At 45.1% G+C, this 17,009-nt stretch overlaps 1 protein-coding gene across 2 annotated transcripts in view; it reads right to left on the bottom strand.

The window, feature by feature from the left end:
- PI4KA (phosphatidylinositol 4-kinase alpha) overlaps nucleotides 1-17,009 on the bottom strand; it is a 614,454-nt gene that overhangs the window by 246,434 nt on the left and 351,011 nt on the right. For both annotated transcript variants that reach the window (XM_086942716.1, XM_086942717.1), the window contains exon 21: nucleotides 14,634-14,770. In XM_086942716.1, coding sequence (XP_086798842.1) covers nucleotides 14,634-14,770 — 137 coding nt within the window. The remainder of the gene's footprint in view (nucleotides 1-14,633; nucleotides 14,771-17,009) is intronic.

The following is a 17,009-nucleotide window of genomic DNA, read 5'->3' as shown; positions in this document are numbered from 1 at the left end:
AGATAAAAATGTTACCCAAGAGCAGCACATGTCATCAAAAGATGAGAAGTGATGCGTAATTTGCAAGCACACAAAGCATGTATCAGAAAAAAAGTTTTTCCAAAGGTAAGTAACTTGCTGTGCTCCTCTAACACCCCATAAAGAAAGACCTTTAAGGTGGCACCTACATGAGGACAATTTAAGGAAAAAGGTACAAGAGCCAACCCATCACACCAAAATCTGACGAGAAACTGCACAACCAAAGCATGCACCTTGTCAGCATTCAAGCATTAATTCAATGCAAAGGCATGACAGGTGACGAGGTAGCTTGGTATCAGATGCCCGGTATATGAGCTACTCAAAAAAGCAATCTCATGCACAACGGCCATGAATACCAACAAGAAGGTATTTTTTACATAAACTGCAATGTTTTTAAATTGAGAGGGCAATCCACATGGAAACCATCGTTTAAGATCTGGCCAAAAATATTTTTGCACCAGATCCACATATGAAAAGTAGCTTTCTAATCTGTGCTCCTTGGGCAAAGCAATGATGAAGCTTAGAGCCTTTTTTTCAGACCCTGACTGTATAACTGCTACTCATATTTAGAAGGGATGACTGAAGGGATAGTGAAGTAGTGTGGCTCACTGGTTAGAGGCGGCAGACCCGAGAGCAGAGGACGGCCCGGGACCAGGGTTCGATTCCCGGCGCGGCAGGTTTCTGGACCAGGGTCAGCGGACTCGATAATTCTCTCGCCTCGGTGCCCACTCTGATCAGCGATCACACTCGGCAACTCTGGGCATTAGCTTGCCTCATCTTCACTAACGGCCCCACCAGACCGCCGGGGATGCCTGGTCTCACCCTGGAGATACCCATTAAGGGACCATCTCTCAGGGAAGCCAGGAAGGGTTTCGCAGCGGTCGAAGCGCCTTGGGACCCTACGGGTAAGTAGTGCGCTATATAAATGCCAATACATTTACATTTACATTTACATGACTAGGAAAAATGTAAGTAGGTAATGAAATCATCCGTGTTAAGTAATAATAATAATAATAGGTTTTATTGTTCAATTATTTAAACTCTTTACAATAAGAAACAATCCTAAATATAGTCAAGAGACAGGTTAAAGTAGGAGCCAAAAGGTCAAGAAAGGGCAAGGCAGCTAAAATATAGAGTTTTTACTAGTGCTGTCTGCTTCCATGAGAAGGAGGGCTGAAATGAGCTGGTTGTTGGGGCAGTTCGACGTGTTGGGCCAGGTATTGTTGTGCTGCCACTATGAGGGCCTTCTCGAAGCCTTGTATGTATTTGACAGTTCTGGCGATAGAACCCTGGTTTGATGAATTGCAGCAGGTCAGAATGGCTTCCCCTTTGCTGGTTCCATTGAGGGTGCAGGAGTTTACGCTGAATGTCTAGGGTGGTTTCACAAAGGAAGATGGTGTGGCTCAGGTTTCTAACTGCCAAGCCACATAGCCTGCAGGTCATATCCCCTGCTGTCCTCAACCAGGGCTTGCTGTGCCGTAGTGATGCAAAGCCTCCTGGTCCACAAGACAAACATTTGCTTTATGTCATGGAATTTAGTGCTTTTCCCAGGTACAGCTGATGTCTCAGAATTTTATAGAGGTTTAAAATGACCCAGACGTGTGACCGTTTTGCTAGAGCAGACCTGTCTTCAAGCGATGCTAAGATTTTGGATGATTTCAATGCTGCTTTTTTTAATTGGTCTTGTCTTACAGCAGTTGACCACAGTTCCGCCAAGCCTAACAGGTCGATGGTGTTGTTGTGGTGTTTACAGACAAGTGCGCTTGGCTTCTTTATGATCTACTCACATACGTGGTAATTGATGGAGTTAACCTCTGAGTTTTTTAAATGATGGCAAAAGGTGTAGAACTGCTTTGTTAGACTGAATCCTAGCCTGATTTTGGCTGGAGAGGTGCTTTGGGGGAGCTAGAAGATTTGCCTATATATATGCAGACCTCTGTTTTGTCCAGGACCGATGTGACACTGCCTCAAAGCTCCTCGCTGCTTAAGGCCAAGGTGGGCACCATCTTTTCTTTGGCGATTTCAAGAATCAGGCTATATGAGAGCCCGTTCAGCTTCTTGAACAATGCCGACAGACCAGCAGCAAGAGCGATCCCTTTCCTTTTGATTTCCTCCTTATATGACTTGAATAAACTATTGCTGTTGAGTATGAGTCCAAGTACCTGTAACTATTTGTTTCTTCTATCCTGTTCTCTCTGAGATGCCAACTAACCTTCCCCTTCAGGGCATATGTGGCAAAGTTTTTTTTTTGGTTTTTAATCTATTTATTTTCACCCCATCAACCTCTGCGTATGCCTCAGTGGCTTTTATGAGGCGCAGCATCTCAGCTCGTGTTCTGCTTAGTAGCATCAGGTCGTCTGTGTACAAAGATTTGACAAATGAGTCGACCCTAGTTTGGGAGCGTGTGAGTTGATGGAGGACAGTGCTGATGGGAGATCTGCAAGGAATAAATTAAATAGATTCAGTGCCAGCACACACCCTTGTTTGAGCTCTCTTGTTGTCGGGATGGCCCATGAGATATTGCCTCCGGACCAATTTGATACCGACCCAGGTGTTAGAGTGTGGGGTTTCTATTGGTTTCAGGAGATGAGGTGGGATTTGTCACTTTTTCGATTTTTCCCAGAACTTTTTCCAGTCCACTCGGTTGAAGGCGGCCTGGTATTCAATGTAACAGAGAGAGGGTGAGCTTTGAAGTTTTGGAGGAGTCAAATATGAGAGACAGAGCCATTATATTTGTAGGGGTGCCTGATTTTCTGGTAAACCCTGTTTGGTTGTAGAGAATGATGGAGTTTGAGTCGGCCCAGTCTCCAAGTTGCGCGAGTAGAAACCTGGCATAGTATTTGGGCTCGTTGTCGATCCAGGCTATCAGCCTGTAGTTACCTGGTTCGAGTTTGTTGACTCCTTTGAAGATGGGGGAAATGATGGATCCTGTCCAGGAGGGTGGAATTGGACCCTCTACGAGGGTATGACTGAAGAATGGTTCCAACGCTTCTGCCCATTTTGCCAAGTTGGTTTTGTATATTGCCTGAGGGATTCCATCTGGGCGTGCAGCTCCAGTGAGCCGCCACTTAGTTATCTGCTGCTACACCTCCACGGATGTGATTGTGAAGATGCCAAACTTATCTGACCCCAGCATCGGAACTGATTGAAGTGGGCTGGAAGAAAGGCAGCCCAGTCAGTTTCTGAGACGTTACAGCAGAGTTTACCATGGGTAGGGTTTTTCAAGGCATTTACTGTGTGCAAGAAGTAGCTCGAGTTGTTATGCTTGAGGCCCCAGGTGAGATTTGTCCAGAAGGTCTTAATGTTTTACCTTTCCATTGCACATATTACACGCCTAAAGTTCTGCTTCGCTTCCTTCAGGGTAACATTTGCTGGGTTGCATCGGACTGCTCGCAGGGGTTTGTTAACTTTCCACTTTAGTTGTTTAAGTTTAGCCGTCTTGTATAGGTTTTGATTGGTCAAAGTGATTTGTCCAGGCTGAACATTCCCAGGTTTTACTTTTGTGGAGACCTGTTTTGTATAGGTGGCTATGAATTCCACCCATTTTTCTGTGGTTGTGCTGTGGAGTTTTTGGGAAATATGCAGATAGCAAGTCGCCTCCTGTGTCAGGTTCTCAATTGTGTCGGAGGACCATTTGATTCTTTTACGATTGATTGAGTAGGTGGTCCTGGCTACTTCTGCTGAGCCCTTATTCTCCGTAGGAAAATAGGCCAGGTCCAGATCATGGGGTAGGTTGTAGGTTTCCGGTCTTAAGCCCATTTTGTATGAGAGAGCTAGGTGTAATAGGGGGAAGAGACACCAAGGTGCAATCTATTAGTAAGCTCCCGGACTGAGAGTGAAACGAGAGGGCTGAAGGAATGTCTCCATTGATGTGGCCATTAAGAACACATAGGGCCAGATGCTCTAATTTCCGGACCCGGGATAAGCCCATTTGTCATTTTTCCCTGTACTGAGTTGAGTTTGTTTAGGGATGTTCCACTCCCGTTCCTTAGCCTCTATGATTTTGCTCTGATAGTGTGGCCGAGCAGCGTCATGTTAAAGTCTCCTGTCACTATTAATGGGGTGCCTGTGTGAGGCCTTCTAAGTTGATGATGTGATCTATTAGTTCTTGTAATAACTCCATGCGATCTTTCCGTGTTGGTGGCAAAGAAATTATGTTTATCAACATAAGACCCTGTTCCTTTCCCTTGATTATAAGAGTTAGATGCACTACTGGAGTCTGTTGTTTCAATCTTACTTCTCATTCTAAGCACAGTTGATATGTATACCCCTAAGACCCTTTCAATCGCCCAAATTTTGCATTTTTGGTGGCTGGGATCAGGGCTTGAGTGAATCCCAGGATTGATATTGGTTCCGATGCCGCGGTTTCCTGTAGTGTTCTTATACAGAACATATGAAGATAACTCAGTGTATCAAGGTCACTGATTTTGGCCTTCAGGTAATGGATGTTCCATGCAAAAACAACAATTGATGGACAGAATGCAGAACAATGTTGTACATTCACCCCAGTACAGAGATCTGGGCCAAAATCCATCGTTTTTTTGTTCACCATGCCATTCCAGTTTGGACCCAGCCATATGCAAATCAGGCTTGATCCTGCGCCCAATGGGAACAGTCCAGCCCGAACTGCCAGGCCAGGTCCTCCGTGGACTGCAAACAAGCATCCTAGGGCCGGTTTCAGGCTTTCAGCCCTCATCAGCCAGGACAGCTTGACTCTATTGGCATGGAAAGCACAGGACCCACGTCTGGGCATACCCGTCCCACTCGGGGTGACAAATGCAAAAACAACAATTGATGTACAGAATGGAGAACAATGTCGTACATTCACCCTCAGTACAAAGATCTGGACCTAAATCCATAGTTTTTTTACTCACCATGCCATTCCAGTTTGGACACAGCCATATGCTATTCAATCTTGACCATGCGCCCAATGGGAACAGTCCAGCCGGAGCTGCCAGGCCAGGTCCTCCCTGGACTGGAAACAAGCATCCTAGGACCGGTTTTTGACTTTCAGCCCTCAGCAGCCAGGATAGCTTGACTCCAGTGGCATGGAGAGCACGGGACCCACGTCTGGGCATACCCGTCCCACTCGAGGTGACAAATGCAAAAAGAACAATTGATGGACAGAATGCAAAACAATGTCGTACATTCATCCATGAACAGAGTCTTAGGTTGGAGACTGTCTGATGCAGTCCAGTCCCGGGAGAATTCATTCAATCTGCTGTTGGTCGTCATTGAGCGTGATTAAGCCCGCTAGCCACCACCATTTATTCCTTGTGGGTTTGTCTCCCAGTTGAATCTGTGGACAGGTGTGTAGGTCTGCTCCTTTGTCTGGGTTGGTCCTCTTGGGGGAGGCACCTGTCGCATTCCTGAGGACAGAGTATGGCGCAGATGACGACGTGTGTTTTGCTGTCAGAGCGCCTTCTGTCAATGTGAGAGGTTGTGGGTACCCTGGTTCGAGGTAAATTTCCACTAAGGTCCCCTGGTCTAAAAATTGTATACTTTCATTCATTATTTACTTCAGCTGATGGGACCCCTGCTATGGTGGGGATCTGCCTCAAAAGTCTGAGTATGTTCCATCAATTTAAAGTTCCTTCATGTCTCCAGAGAGCGATATTTTGGTTGGAGCAAGGGGTAACTTTTGGCCTGCTATGACAGTGTTCTTGGGCTTTCCGCCCTGCCTGCGTCGTGTGGCTTGAGGCCCAGCACGCTTGGCGGTTTATAGAGGGAGGGGATCCTAAGGCTTTTCTTTCAGACTCCGGTGGTTCTCTCCCGCTGCTTTTGGGCTCCTCCAAGGTGTGTAGATTATAAGATGATTCATTGGGACTATCCCTGTCTAGCTGTTTGCAGCTGTCCTTGCAACACCAAGTAGCAGAATCCTGTGTCTCTCGTGTTTCCCCTCAGGATGTGGGTTGTAGAGTTCCCCGTGATCCAGGGGAACTTGATGAGGGTCAGTCCCTACCTTGGTTTTGCTGACTGTCGTGGTTAAAGGAGGAGTTTGACCAGGCTTGGCATGTCTTTTGTTTATTTCATAAGTGCATTTCTTTTGGATACTTCTGTGACGTGATGTGGGCCCTTTGTGTCTCCTGGTCCCCTGATGTTGATGGCCATTGTACCACCCTCAACCCCTTTTTGGTCTGCGGTGTTCCTTGCTTGATGTGGAGTACCTTCTGTGGAGATGATTGTCGTCTATGTCTTAAATGAGTGGTTTGATGAAGTTGTAGTCATTATAGTTTTTGCCCCTTGGCTCCCCTTGGGGTCTTTGTTGCTGTTGACATCCTGCCCTGCAGGCGCCCTGAGTGTTAAGTCAAAGTGTGAGCTCTAGAAAAGTAATCATACAAGAGGCCTTAAAGGGAGATTCGCATGCGGAAAATTCCTTCGTATCCATTGGAGCTGTAAATGGAAAGACTAATATTTTAGGGAAATTTCCCTTCTCTCAGAAAACTGATGGCAAGAGGAAACCCCCTGATTACCTGAGCACTCAAACAGACTCAGCATATTCCATGAAGAACTGCTGACATCATGTAATATAACTGAGAAAATCCTCATTGTGCGTCACCATCTTCTGTCCAACAAAGTGACAACAATCATAAAGAAACAGAATAACCCCTATTTTCTTCAAAAGAGGCAAAATCTTTGCAACCACTTAGTAAAAGCCATGAACTTGTCAGTCAAACATAAAAAACTCATTAACCTATGGAGTTTGCCTTCAACATAGGGTAATATTAAATGCTGGAACTATTCTTCTTGCTATCAGACCTCTGATATCCACACACAGCAACATTACACACTAACAGTAATTCATTCAATGTAATTTATGCTGTTTGGTGTCTGAGCAACTTGATTTATACAGACTATGCATAAAGTTAAAAACCTTACAGTTCAACATAATAGTAGAATCCACCATTGTGTTTTTGTGGTTGGGTTTAAATGTTAATCACGGATCCACACAACTTGTTTTTCCATGGCCGTGGTCTGCGTAATTCTCATGCCTTCATTTTTCTACCCTGCCTTGCGTATCAGTGATTACTGTGGCCATGTGGCTGGCTATACTTTGTGCCTATACCTGGGTATCTTGTGACAGTCTTTTATCATTGATTGGCATAAGTTTTTGTTTGAGTACACCTTCAATAGTTTATATATTAATGTATACTAGTACCTAAAAGGACACCTGATAATGTGCTCAAATCCTTCTATCCCTTGGTATGTGCCCTCCACTTGTTGACGGTGCACCTTGCTCAGCCGTCTTGTTTCATCACAAAGTACGAATTGGCCAAGACAAATATAATAGTGCTTTGGCCACTCAGTTGTACTTCTGGGTACCCAAGTTCTCAAACGATTCTAAAATTGGCAGAGTAGATCTATTTATTTTGTTCTCAAATGTATTCACCACATTGGCTGTGAGTATTAACTCCTCCAACTATCATTATAGGTTCTGCAGTGTATTTGTTACTATCAAAATCTGATACGCACGTATCTTGGTCCTTACATGGCATTGTGCATAAGTATATTGAAAAAATGTGTGCCTAGCACATGTGCACGTGTTCCCACCTTTGCATACGTTTCCACTGGTTGCACTTAACACTCTTTAACCTGGCTCATTTTCTAGTTACTTTATATTTCTTTTAGGAATTCACTGCCAGCAGCGGATTCGAAGGTATGTCCACCTCTTGAACCATGTTCTTTGATTTATACGATTCTTTAAAAAGCTGTCAACACATACAACTATAAACATGTTTTGTGAAACTACACCTAATGCAGAGCACAAAAAAAAAAGATTTGATGGACCTTCTTAATATGGCTGCCCTGTGCCATCTCTCTGGATATATTCTGTAGCCGCTATCTAATTCCATCAAGTTTTCAGATTAATTTGTTCACTAGCACCATGTGCTCACCTTTTCACAATGAGAAGATACTGGCATATTAGCTTGTGGTTAAACATTTTGTCTATGTTCATCCAACTCAAGAGGCAGTGCGGGATATGAGATGTGGGCACTGGTGAGAAATTTAGGTTAGTTCAAAAAATAGTATATGTTCAGCGCTTTACTATCAGTGGTCCCACCGCCACCGGGAATCAAACTTCCTTAAAAAGGAGCGTCTTGTTCCACACAATTTCATTAATCTATTATTGGCGTAATGATTCGGTAAAAATCAAGCCCATAGGCAAACTTGGATATGCAGAAATTCTGTCATTTATTTCAAATACTTCCAGAATATTGAATCCAAACCAAATAGAACATAAATCAATCAGCCAACGCGTTTCATCCACACTTGGACATCATCCAGGCTCCAAATTTGTATACTGATAATTTCCTCCATCTAATCATCCTGAAGGATGGCCATTGTAGGAGAGTAGGGTCTGCTTTCCTATGGTCACCCCAGATTTTTGCTTTTTGCTTCACTGGTTTACGACTTTCCCTGGCTGTGGGCCTGCTAATCAGACCCACAGCCTAGCTGTTCTCTTTCTAAATTGACATCCATGTACTTTAGGTGCATTTACCAATTGGTATTGAGTCACTCTTGTAAGTCCTTGTACAGTGTACCATAGGTACCATGGCATAAGTACACCCAAGGCCTACCAGGGGCTGCAGCATGCATTATGCCACCCCTGGCTGGCCATCCAAATCTGACATAACTGGCTGATCAATAAGCTGGGGCAAGGTGGTGTAATCACCCTTTGCTTTAGATATAGTATACCTATATCTAAACCTAAAATGGACACATATACTCCTAAAAGTCACTCCAATGGCAGGCCTTAACAATCCTGGAGGCAGAGTGCTTGGAATTATGTGAGATGGTGCTCTAGCATGAGCTGAGCCTGTCTGCAGCTTTCGGAACCAAGTCCTTTAGCTGTTTCCATGATAACGCTATACCATATATCAAAACATGTCGAGTAAGGTGTCATACGAATTGGAATACTACCCCCTCGCCAGTTCTAGCGACGGGGGTAGCATTCCACCCTTTTAGAGGGACACGACATGTATGTAACTGTGAACCCCGGTTAAAGTTAACTTGAGCCTAAGCATCACAAAATGGATGCTGCCACCACAGACACAAGTCTGACCTCCTGCTGCTGGGAGTCCTTCCAGCGAGGGAGGCCTGGACAAAGGGTTTCCTGCCTTGGGAGGTGCTAGCACCACCCCAGACAGGACTTTGTGTATTGAGGTAGGACAGGCTGAAAGGAATGAGACATGCCTGGGGCACACAAGGTGTTCCTGTGCATACCCCGGTTCAAACCAGTTGCTGGGACACTCCAGCCCCAGCTCTGGCGCGAAACCGGACAAAGAATAGGGGGTGTAACCACCCCCCTTCCTGGTCCCACCCATAGGAGGGACCTAGTCACAGTTCAGCCCCTTTAGGAGAATATAGGTAGGAGCTGGTCCCATTCCAAATTAGATTATCCTGATTTGAAACTATACAAAGAAGAAACTCTGGACTGCGACGTTCTGCTCCACAGAAGACTGAAGCAATCTCCTTTGTGGTCAAGGAGTGACCACCCTGCACAAGCAGGCACCATCAAGCGTCCTAGCGGTTCACTTTGTCGTCCTTCCCGGTGGAACCAGACTTCAGAGCCCGACGAGACCCGGACTTCCAGACCTCTCCGACCTCTACCTACATCTGCAGCACAGCTGAGATCCGTGGGTGCGACGAGACACGTGGGACCGGCCATCTTGGAGCAACTGCACTTCACTTCGCTTCCAGCACGACTTCAGAGGCCTCCTCGAGAAAGTGCTTTGGGGATTGAGAAACCCCATCCCCGAGCAGCTCCTGCACAGAAGATCAGCCCTCCAGCACCCACGAAATCTGCGTGGGGCCCTTTTGCTTGATTGCTGCTCGACGCGTTGTCTGGTCACTTGCCGGCTGGCTAGTGGCCTCCTAGACGACGATCCACGAAATCTACATCGCTGGTCTGGTTGCTCCAGACTGGCCCTTGCTTCCCTGCAAAGGAGAAGCACCCCGGACCCTCCTGGTCCGCACCAGACGCCATCTCCACTCACCGCGTGGGTTGCCTTTGCCAAGGCCTGTTGACTCCGGATCCGACACCGCCGACAGCGAGAGCCTGCGTGGGACAGCTCATGCCTCCATCCTGGTCGTCGAAGACACCTCCTGGTCCACGTGGCTGCAGAGTCAAAAGTCCACTCTTCACCTGATCGCGACTACAGCATCTGGTTCCTTCCTAGTTCCACTCCGGTCACTGGCTAGTGACTGTGAACTTTGTCCCCTCTGCTTTCAGGTCTCCATCTTCCTCTATCCACCCTTGGATCGCTCCGGACATCTTCCTCCTGGTTGCCTGCAGCATCTTTCTTCAAGGCTCCATAGACTTCGACGCGGAAACCCGACACACTTTCACACCTATGCACCCGCAGCCTGTGGGTGAGGTAACAAGAGCATTTTGGTGCTCAAAGGTAGATTGACTCTCCTAGTGTCCAGGTATCCTGTCGTTTTAGTCCTAACTAGTCAGAACTGTCTTTTACTTACCTTTTCGTAATTTGTAGTGTCCATTGACTTTGTCCCGCATCTCGCGTGTGAGTTCACACTCTGCACACGCGTCCCGCGGGCCTCCTGTTCCTTACCTAAGGTTAGGGTAGTGTAGTCCCAGCGATCCTACAGCCTCTGGACATCTTCATTTCCTCTATTGATTTCCTTATACCATTTACTTAGTATATGGTTTGCCTCTTAAGAGTCTTGTCATGTGCTTATCCCTCTGATCTCATAAAGAGTTCAGAGGTGTTTTATTAGTAATAAATATATTGTTTATTTTCATAACAACCTGTGTGGTGTCCTTTCATTTGGTATTCGAGGGGTTAAAAAGTGGTAAAACAGCTGGCTTCAAATGCCAAAAGAGTTTGGCCTAAGACTGCTTTGTCCATGCTACCATTAGGATAGCTGGTCTATAAGGTTGACTTACAACCAATCACCATAAGGGCTGTTTGGTCTGATACAAGGTGATCACTAGAACTAGTGAGCATCATATATCAGGCCAACTTCTCACAGCCATCACCTCCAGAATGTTGACATGGAAGGGAGAAGGGAGAGAGGTTTGTTGCTGACCCAATAGCGGTCCAGTAACCACCACTGCAGAATTTTTGCAGTCTTCTTCGAAATCTGAACATAATCAGAGAGGTCCCCTTGATGTTGAGTCGGAAGGAGGCGGTGATGTTCAAGTCACAACAAATAGTGAACTTGGCCAAGCCATAACTATCATGTATGTCCAGAGCAAGGACAGGCAAGAGATCTTCAGGGCCATGTGGGAGGACCTGTGCTAAAGAATGCTAACGGGTGCGGGAAGAGCATCCCAGCAGACAGCTGGCATTTACTAACCGAAGTGCCAAGCTAGTAGACAAGAAAACTATCTTCCAGAAAGCCTCCAGCTGTTTTGACTACCTATCAGTGGGAGCATTCGGAAATGTCCTGGGGTTAGTTTTGCTCACAGGGGACATTGTGCAATTTGGCAGTTGATTGGGGGGCTCAGAGCAAAGTTTGTCCCATGCACCTATCAAGGTATCCGTAAGGGGCTCGTTAAAAGGTAAGAGGTGCTCTGCAGATGTTTGCCTCAGCTGACGAACTTCCGTAAAAAACACTGGTCTTCACATCCAAGGTGAGGAGCTGGAAACAAATGTCTAAGGCCGCCATATGCATTACCATGGCAGAGTTAGCACTATTCTCAACTGCAAAGCAAAGGGGTGTGAGAGGAGCCCCGACTCAGCAGAATGTAAACCTTGTTTTACCTTTTTTTAAGCTTCTAATGTGTTTGAAATCAATCTTGTGCTAACATAAACCAAACTTCCATTTTGAAATGACATTGCGATAGACCATGTGATTGTTGTTGCCTTTGTCCAATACAGAATTGTGAGCTTTCCATAGAAAGACTGGAGCTTTTAAAGTCTTGGGGACTAAGTGTACCTAACCAAGGACAATCTAGCTGGAGCAGACCACTCTCTATACATTGTTACAATTCAAGCTACCCGAGTACACACGGAGGACCTCGAATCTAATGTAATAGTATTATGACGGAATCCTTGAATGCATTTCATAGTAAAATTGCTTCTTGGTGCCTGTTCCCCATTAGTGCATATCCTGGGAACCATGTACTTGTGTAGTGATCTAAAGTCCTATAAAAGGACCTGGTTTTCCTCTGTTAACAGAACCCCATCTTCCCACTCTTTAAAAGTAAAGCTATGCTGGATTTCCCACTGAATTTTACCAAGTTGGTTGTTCTTATGATCTGTAAGCTTTGATGCTGATGAGATATTTCATGTAATTTGTCTTTATTCTTTATATTTATCCTTAAAACTTTGGGCTGTGCCTGCCTTTTTATTAAGAATTGTATTTCCATAGGTCTATGTTGGAGCCTATATGTACTAGAGATGGATCCAATCAAGGAGCACTAAAGTCCATATAGGGACTACACCACTCCCGGTCCACGTCGTTGGTGCACTCTGGGTAAGTTAATGTGAAACAGATTTGCACACTGACAGGAGGAATAAGGGCCTACAGCCTTGAAAGTTGTCATACTAATTCTTCTTGTGATATGGTTGGCCAATTTCATCAGCCGCATCATAGTCATTGTTCAAATCTGTGCCAAACAGAGAATGCAGGTTGTGCGTTCTTTTTGTAGAGGCAGATCAAGAGGACGTGCAGCTTCTACAGGGGCTTGACACAGCCTTGGTCAAGGTCAAACCAGGGCCAATTCCATGTCAGAGAGGATAATTGAGACCTCATTGTCCAGCGTCAATGGAGTCGGCATCTGCGTCAAGGCGCCGGGGACCGGCATGGACCATGGCTCTGAGGCAAAGTCAAGATGTGAGCCGGAAACAGCCCTTTTATGGGTTTGGAGGGTCCAGATGGCACTGAAGGAAAACTCACCGGGTGGTAATACAGGTGGAGAACCTCTTGCCTCTTTGGGAGACCACAGGTGTGCCAGAGGGAGTAGGCAAGGGTTTGCCAAGGAACCAAAAAGTCCCACTTAGATTTCTTGTGTTTTTCTCTTCGACTTACTCCTTAGAGTTATGGCTCAATCCCAGGCACCACAAACAAATTTGTTAAGGATCTGTTGCAGACATTTTTGCTCGCAACGTTCCTTTCAGGGCTTAAAACCTGTCGTTTTAGGAGGTGATATGCTTCTTGCACACTGAAAAAATGAATTGTGATAGAGCAAAGGATCTTGAAGAGATGAGAAGTAGCTCCAGATCAGCGTCTGGTGGCGCCGAAAGAAAAGAAACAGTGCCTATTTAGGCTCAGCACATCATTTCCTGAGCGGAACAATGGCAGTATGGAGCAGCATGATGCAACCGGACGGTGTGCAGAAGTACTGCTGAAAAGTTTTTGAATCCAGTCTGATGCTTTGATTATTCAAAAGGTGAGGAATCTAAGGCTAGAAGTCTTTATCAGGAGCTCTGCATCTGGCAGATTTCTGCCTTTTTTACTTGGTGCGGGTATTGACGCCTAAAAAATTAAACAGCAGCATGGCACAAAGTCAAAAGTGTGTAAAACGGAATCATTTTAGGAAGGTCAGACTAATATTTGTAGAAATGTTTGGATCAGTATTTTCTGTGAGCTGTAAAAAAGGAACAGATATCATCACATAAGCAGGCTTGTTGCATTTAGTGGCAGCACCTGCTGAGCTTAGTGCCCCTCGTGTCCCTAGAAACTTTTCTTGATCCAGTCCATATGCCTGGGAATATTTAGAGATGTGAACCTGTGGGTTGAAGTATCCATTAAAAGCTGCACTGAGCACCCAGGAGCATTATACCTCTGGAGTACCAAATATCGTCTCTCAATGAAGAAATTCACCCTTGCTATGTCCCCAACAGTTATTACTCTTACAAATAGTTACTGCTGTGCCCTTGTTAATAATACTGAAATAGTCTAATGGTAGACATTTCAGTGCTGGACCAGTAATGCCAAATGTATTCGCAACTATGGAAGGTGAGCACACTGACTGCACTGAAATTGGCCATCATCCCGCACAATCACTTCAAAATGTACACATGCTTGACATTTACTCTTTCATATACCAGCCACACATACTTTGGAGTCAAGATGGGCTACATGGGACAACAAGGACCAGTGAAACCTGGTTGGATAGCTAAAAATAAATGTAACAAATGTAAAATAAAGGCCAAGATTTGACCTTGCAACTTATAGTCTCTGTACAAGGTTCTTGGTAATACAGACAGGACCAATAATGAGACCGCGATAACTACACTAACCCAATGTGGTTCATGCTGAGACTAGTTGCTTAATGCAGCTGCAATCTGTGGCTGAAACTATGGTGGGAAATGAGGGATACCCTATGGAAAACGTGCATGTCTTTCAGATTCTGCTGGTCTTATCTATCATCTGAGAGGACCATGAGGGTCCACCTTGTAATCCCCACCAAAATCCAGAGTCCTTATAATGAGGCCCCACAGATCATCAAATAAAAGTGATTGAAACTACAAGGCAGGAACTCACTGGTTGTTGGCTTTATCCACATCTAGGAGACTTGGCTTACTTTGAGCTAAGGACAGCGTAAGGATTTGATTATTATTTGAAGAATTAAAACAAAGAAAGAGTTTCATGGAGGTGAAGGGACAGAGGAAGAAATGGAAGGATGCAGAATCTGTTCTTACAGATGTGACGGTGTCATTTTTCATAGCAGAGTTGTACTGAAGCACAGAGCGGAGGGGTTCCTTGCTGGGAAATGTAAGCAGTGGTGATTTGGTTGCGATCTCACAGACCCCTTCGTACCACTCCTCTGGCCAAAGACCTGCAGGAAGAGAAAAATCAAAATACAATCTTCAAGAACAGACTAAAAAGCAGCAACCTGCACTATATAATTCACCCAGGCTAATATATTCTGATGTGGCTGATGTATGTTGCTGAGACAAATACAGTGACCTCCCTGGTAAGCAAAAAAAGGTTCAGTTTAAAAGCTCTTTATCCAATAGTTCTTGTCCTACAGAGGACAGTGAACTAATTCAGCAGTGGCGCTATGAGGCAGTAATGGTTTTCCATACACTTTCAAGGATGTGTGCTAAGAAAAAAATCATACTGAGTCGTCTGTCAGTCAGGCCAATAGGATTTCAACACAACACATATTTATAATACAAACAAAATGATCAAGGATCAAGTTATAATGTATAAACAATGCATGAACTACAACAAAGTACTGAAGGCAAAATGAAACCAGGACGGTTACCCAACTTGGTAACAATTGAGACACCAGAGTTTTGTACCAACAATGAAACAACAAGAGAGCCACTTGCTGGACTTGTGGACTTGAAAGAGGGCCTAGTGGCAAACGCCCAGCTGTTATATGAATTTGTTCCGGTGGCCTGTTGCTAAACCATTCTCCTGAAAAATGTTCATCCACTAACGTGTCACCTTTGCAGAGAGCTGTCCAAGCCACTGGCCACTTCTGATACTGTGTAATTAATGGCCCTCCTGATACAACTTCATAGACTGTTGTGTTAGCTCAACACACCGCCCTGGTTGGCATGCTCTTGATAGCATACAATACAAGACCTGTTGGGTCAATGTTCCAAACCTTGCACAGCAGAAACAGCAGCTTTACTGGTCTCTTTTGTATTTTATTTTCGAGGAACGAAGGAAGGAACTGAGCCCAGAGCCTTTATGAGCTGCGATACAAACAGCGTGCAATGGTAAACTACAGCCTGCGGTCCATGCAGATTGCTAGCAATGGATTTAGCACTTTCCACACAGTGTAATAATGGGGATTATTTGCTTTCTTATGTGTTTACATGCTGCGAGTGCTGTATTGATCTACAGGGCTTATGTGCTCATCTGCTGGTGTGAATGTGGATCAGTGGCAAGGAAGGGAATGCTATACATGCAGTGGGGGCATAAGGATTAGATGTCAAACGTTGGTGCTTTCAATGACGGAGCTATGGGGGTTACTTGCATAGCTGTGTGTTGTTATTAAAAGAGGACTGGGTGACTCATATGCATTATGTGCTGTGTGTTGTGTGAATAAATGACACAAGGTGATAAGTGCTTCACATTATTGTAACATATATGCATTTTACCTCTTTCTGAGCTGTACACGGAGTCTGTAAGATCAGAAAGAAATAAGTAACCTTCAGGAGTGCCAGCATCCTGAGAATCTCAATAAGACCCCCAGCACATCCAGGACTCCAAAACTGTAGGAGCATCAGTGATCACCTCCGATAGGAAATCGATCAGAGCACTGGCATATTTAATCAACAACTCAACATTGTACCCTGGGATATTGTTTTACATTATTTAATGAATTTGCAAGAACGCATCATGTACAGAAGCCAGGAGACCTGGAAGCATCACACAGTCCTTGTAAGTGAGTCGAGCACTGACTGCCACACACACAGCCATTAGAACCTATGTGTGTATTCATGTCTCAACAGTAGGAGGCATCTACCAAAGTCAAAGGGACAGGTCTGCAGTTTGAAGTACCTGGTTGAATAGTCTCTGCAACACAAGGAACAGATCCGCTACCTTAAACACAATGTGGTTTTTCAGTGTGACCTGAGAGATGGGGTTAGTGTTTGAGGAAGAACTTCAGGAATCACTCTGCTGTCTGAGAGTGAGGGACGTCAGTGCTGTAAGACATGCAGGTGCTTGTCATCCGTTCATACCGGGGGACAGCTCGGCTGCGTGAAGTACCTACTTCACCACTGGTATAACGTGGAGTCAGAACCTATGCCTTGGATATACATGTGTAACATTCTAGGGAATCTGTGACTGCCTGCCTGTCTCCGCAGCTTCCCATTGTTACCAGGGAAAGCCAAGGAATAGCTCTGCTGTCTGAGCAGCACATATATGCACCACTGGGGACAGCTCTGTAAAGACTTGCATGCAGTACAATGCAGGAACAATTCAGTGGTTTGAGGGCCACGACTGTCTTCTATGTGTTAACTGTGGCACAGCTAAGCTGTCAGGTGCTGTAATTCAATCTAATGTAGCAAAACAAGTTAGGACACTTAAAGAGTCAAACATTTGAGGTCACCACA

The sequence above is a fragment of the Lissotriton vulgaris genome, chromosome 11 (assembly GCF_964263255.1).
Source record: "Lissotriton vulgaris chromosome 11, aLisVul1.2, whole genome shotgun sequence".
Lineage (NCBI taxonomy): Eukaryota > Metazoa > Chordata > Amphibia > Caudata > Salamandridae > Lissotriton > Lissotriton vulgaris.
The sequence above is the reverse complement of the archived record's forward strand: the minus strand, read 5'-3'. Positions and strand labels throughout refer to the sequence as shown.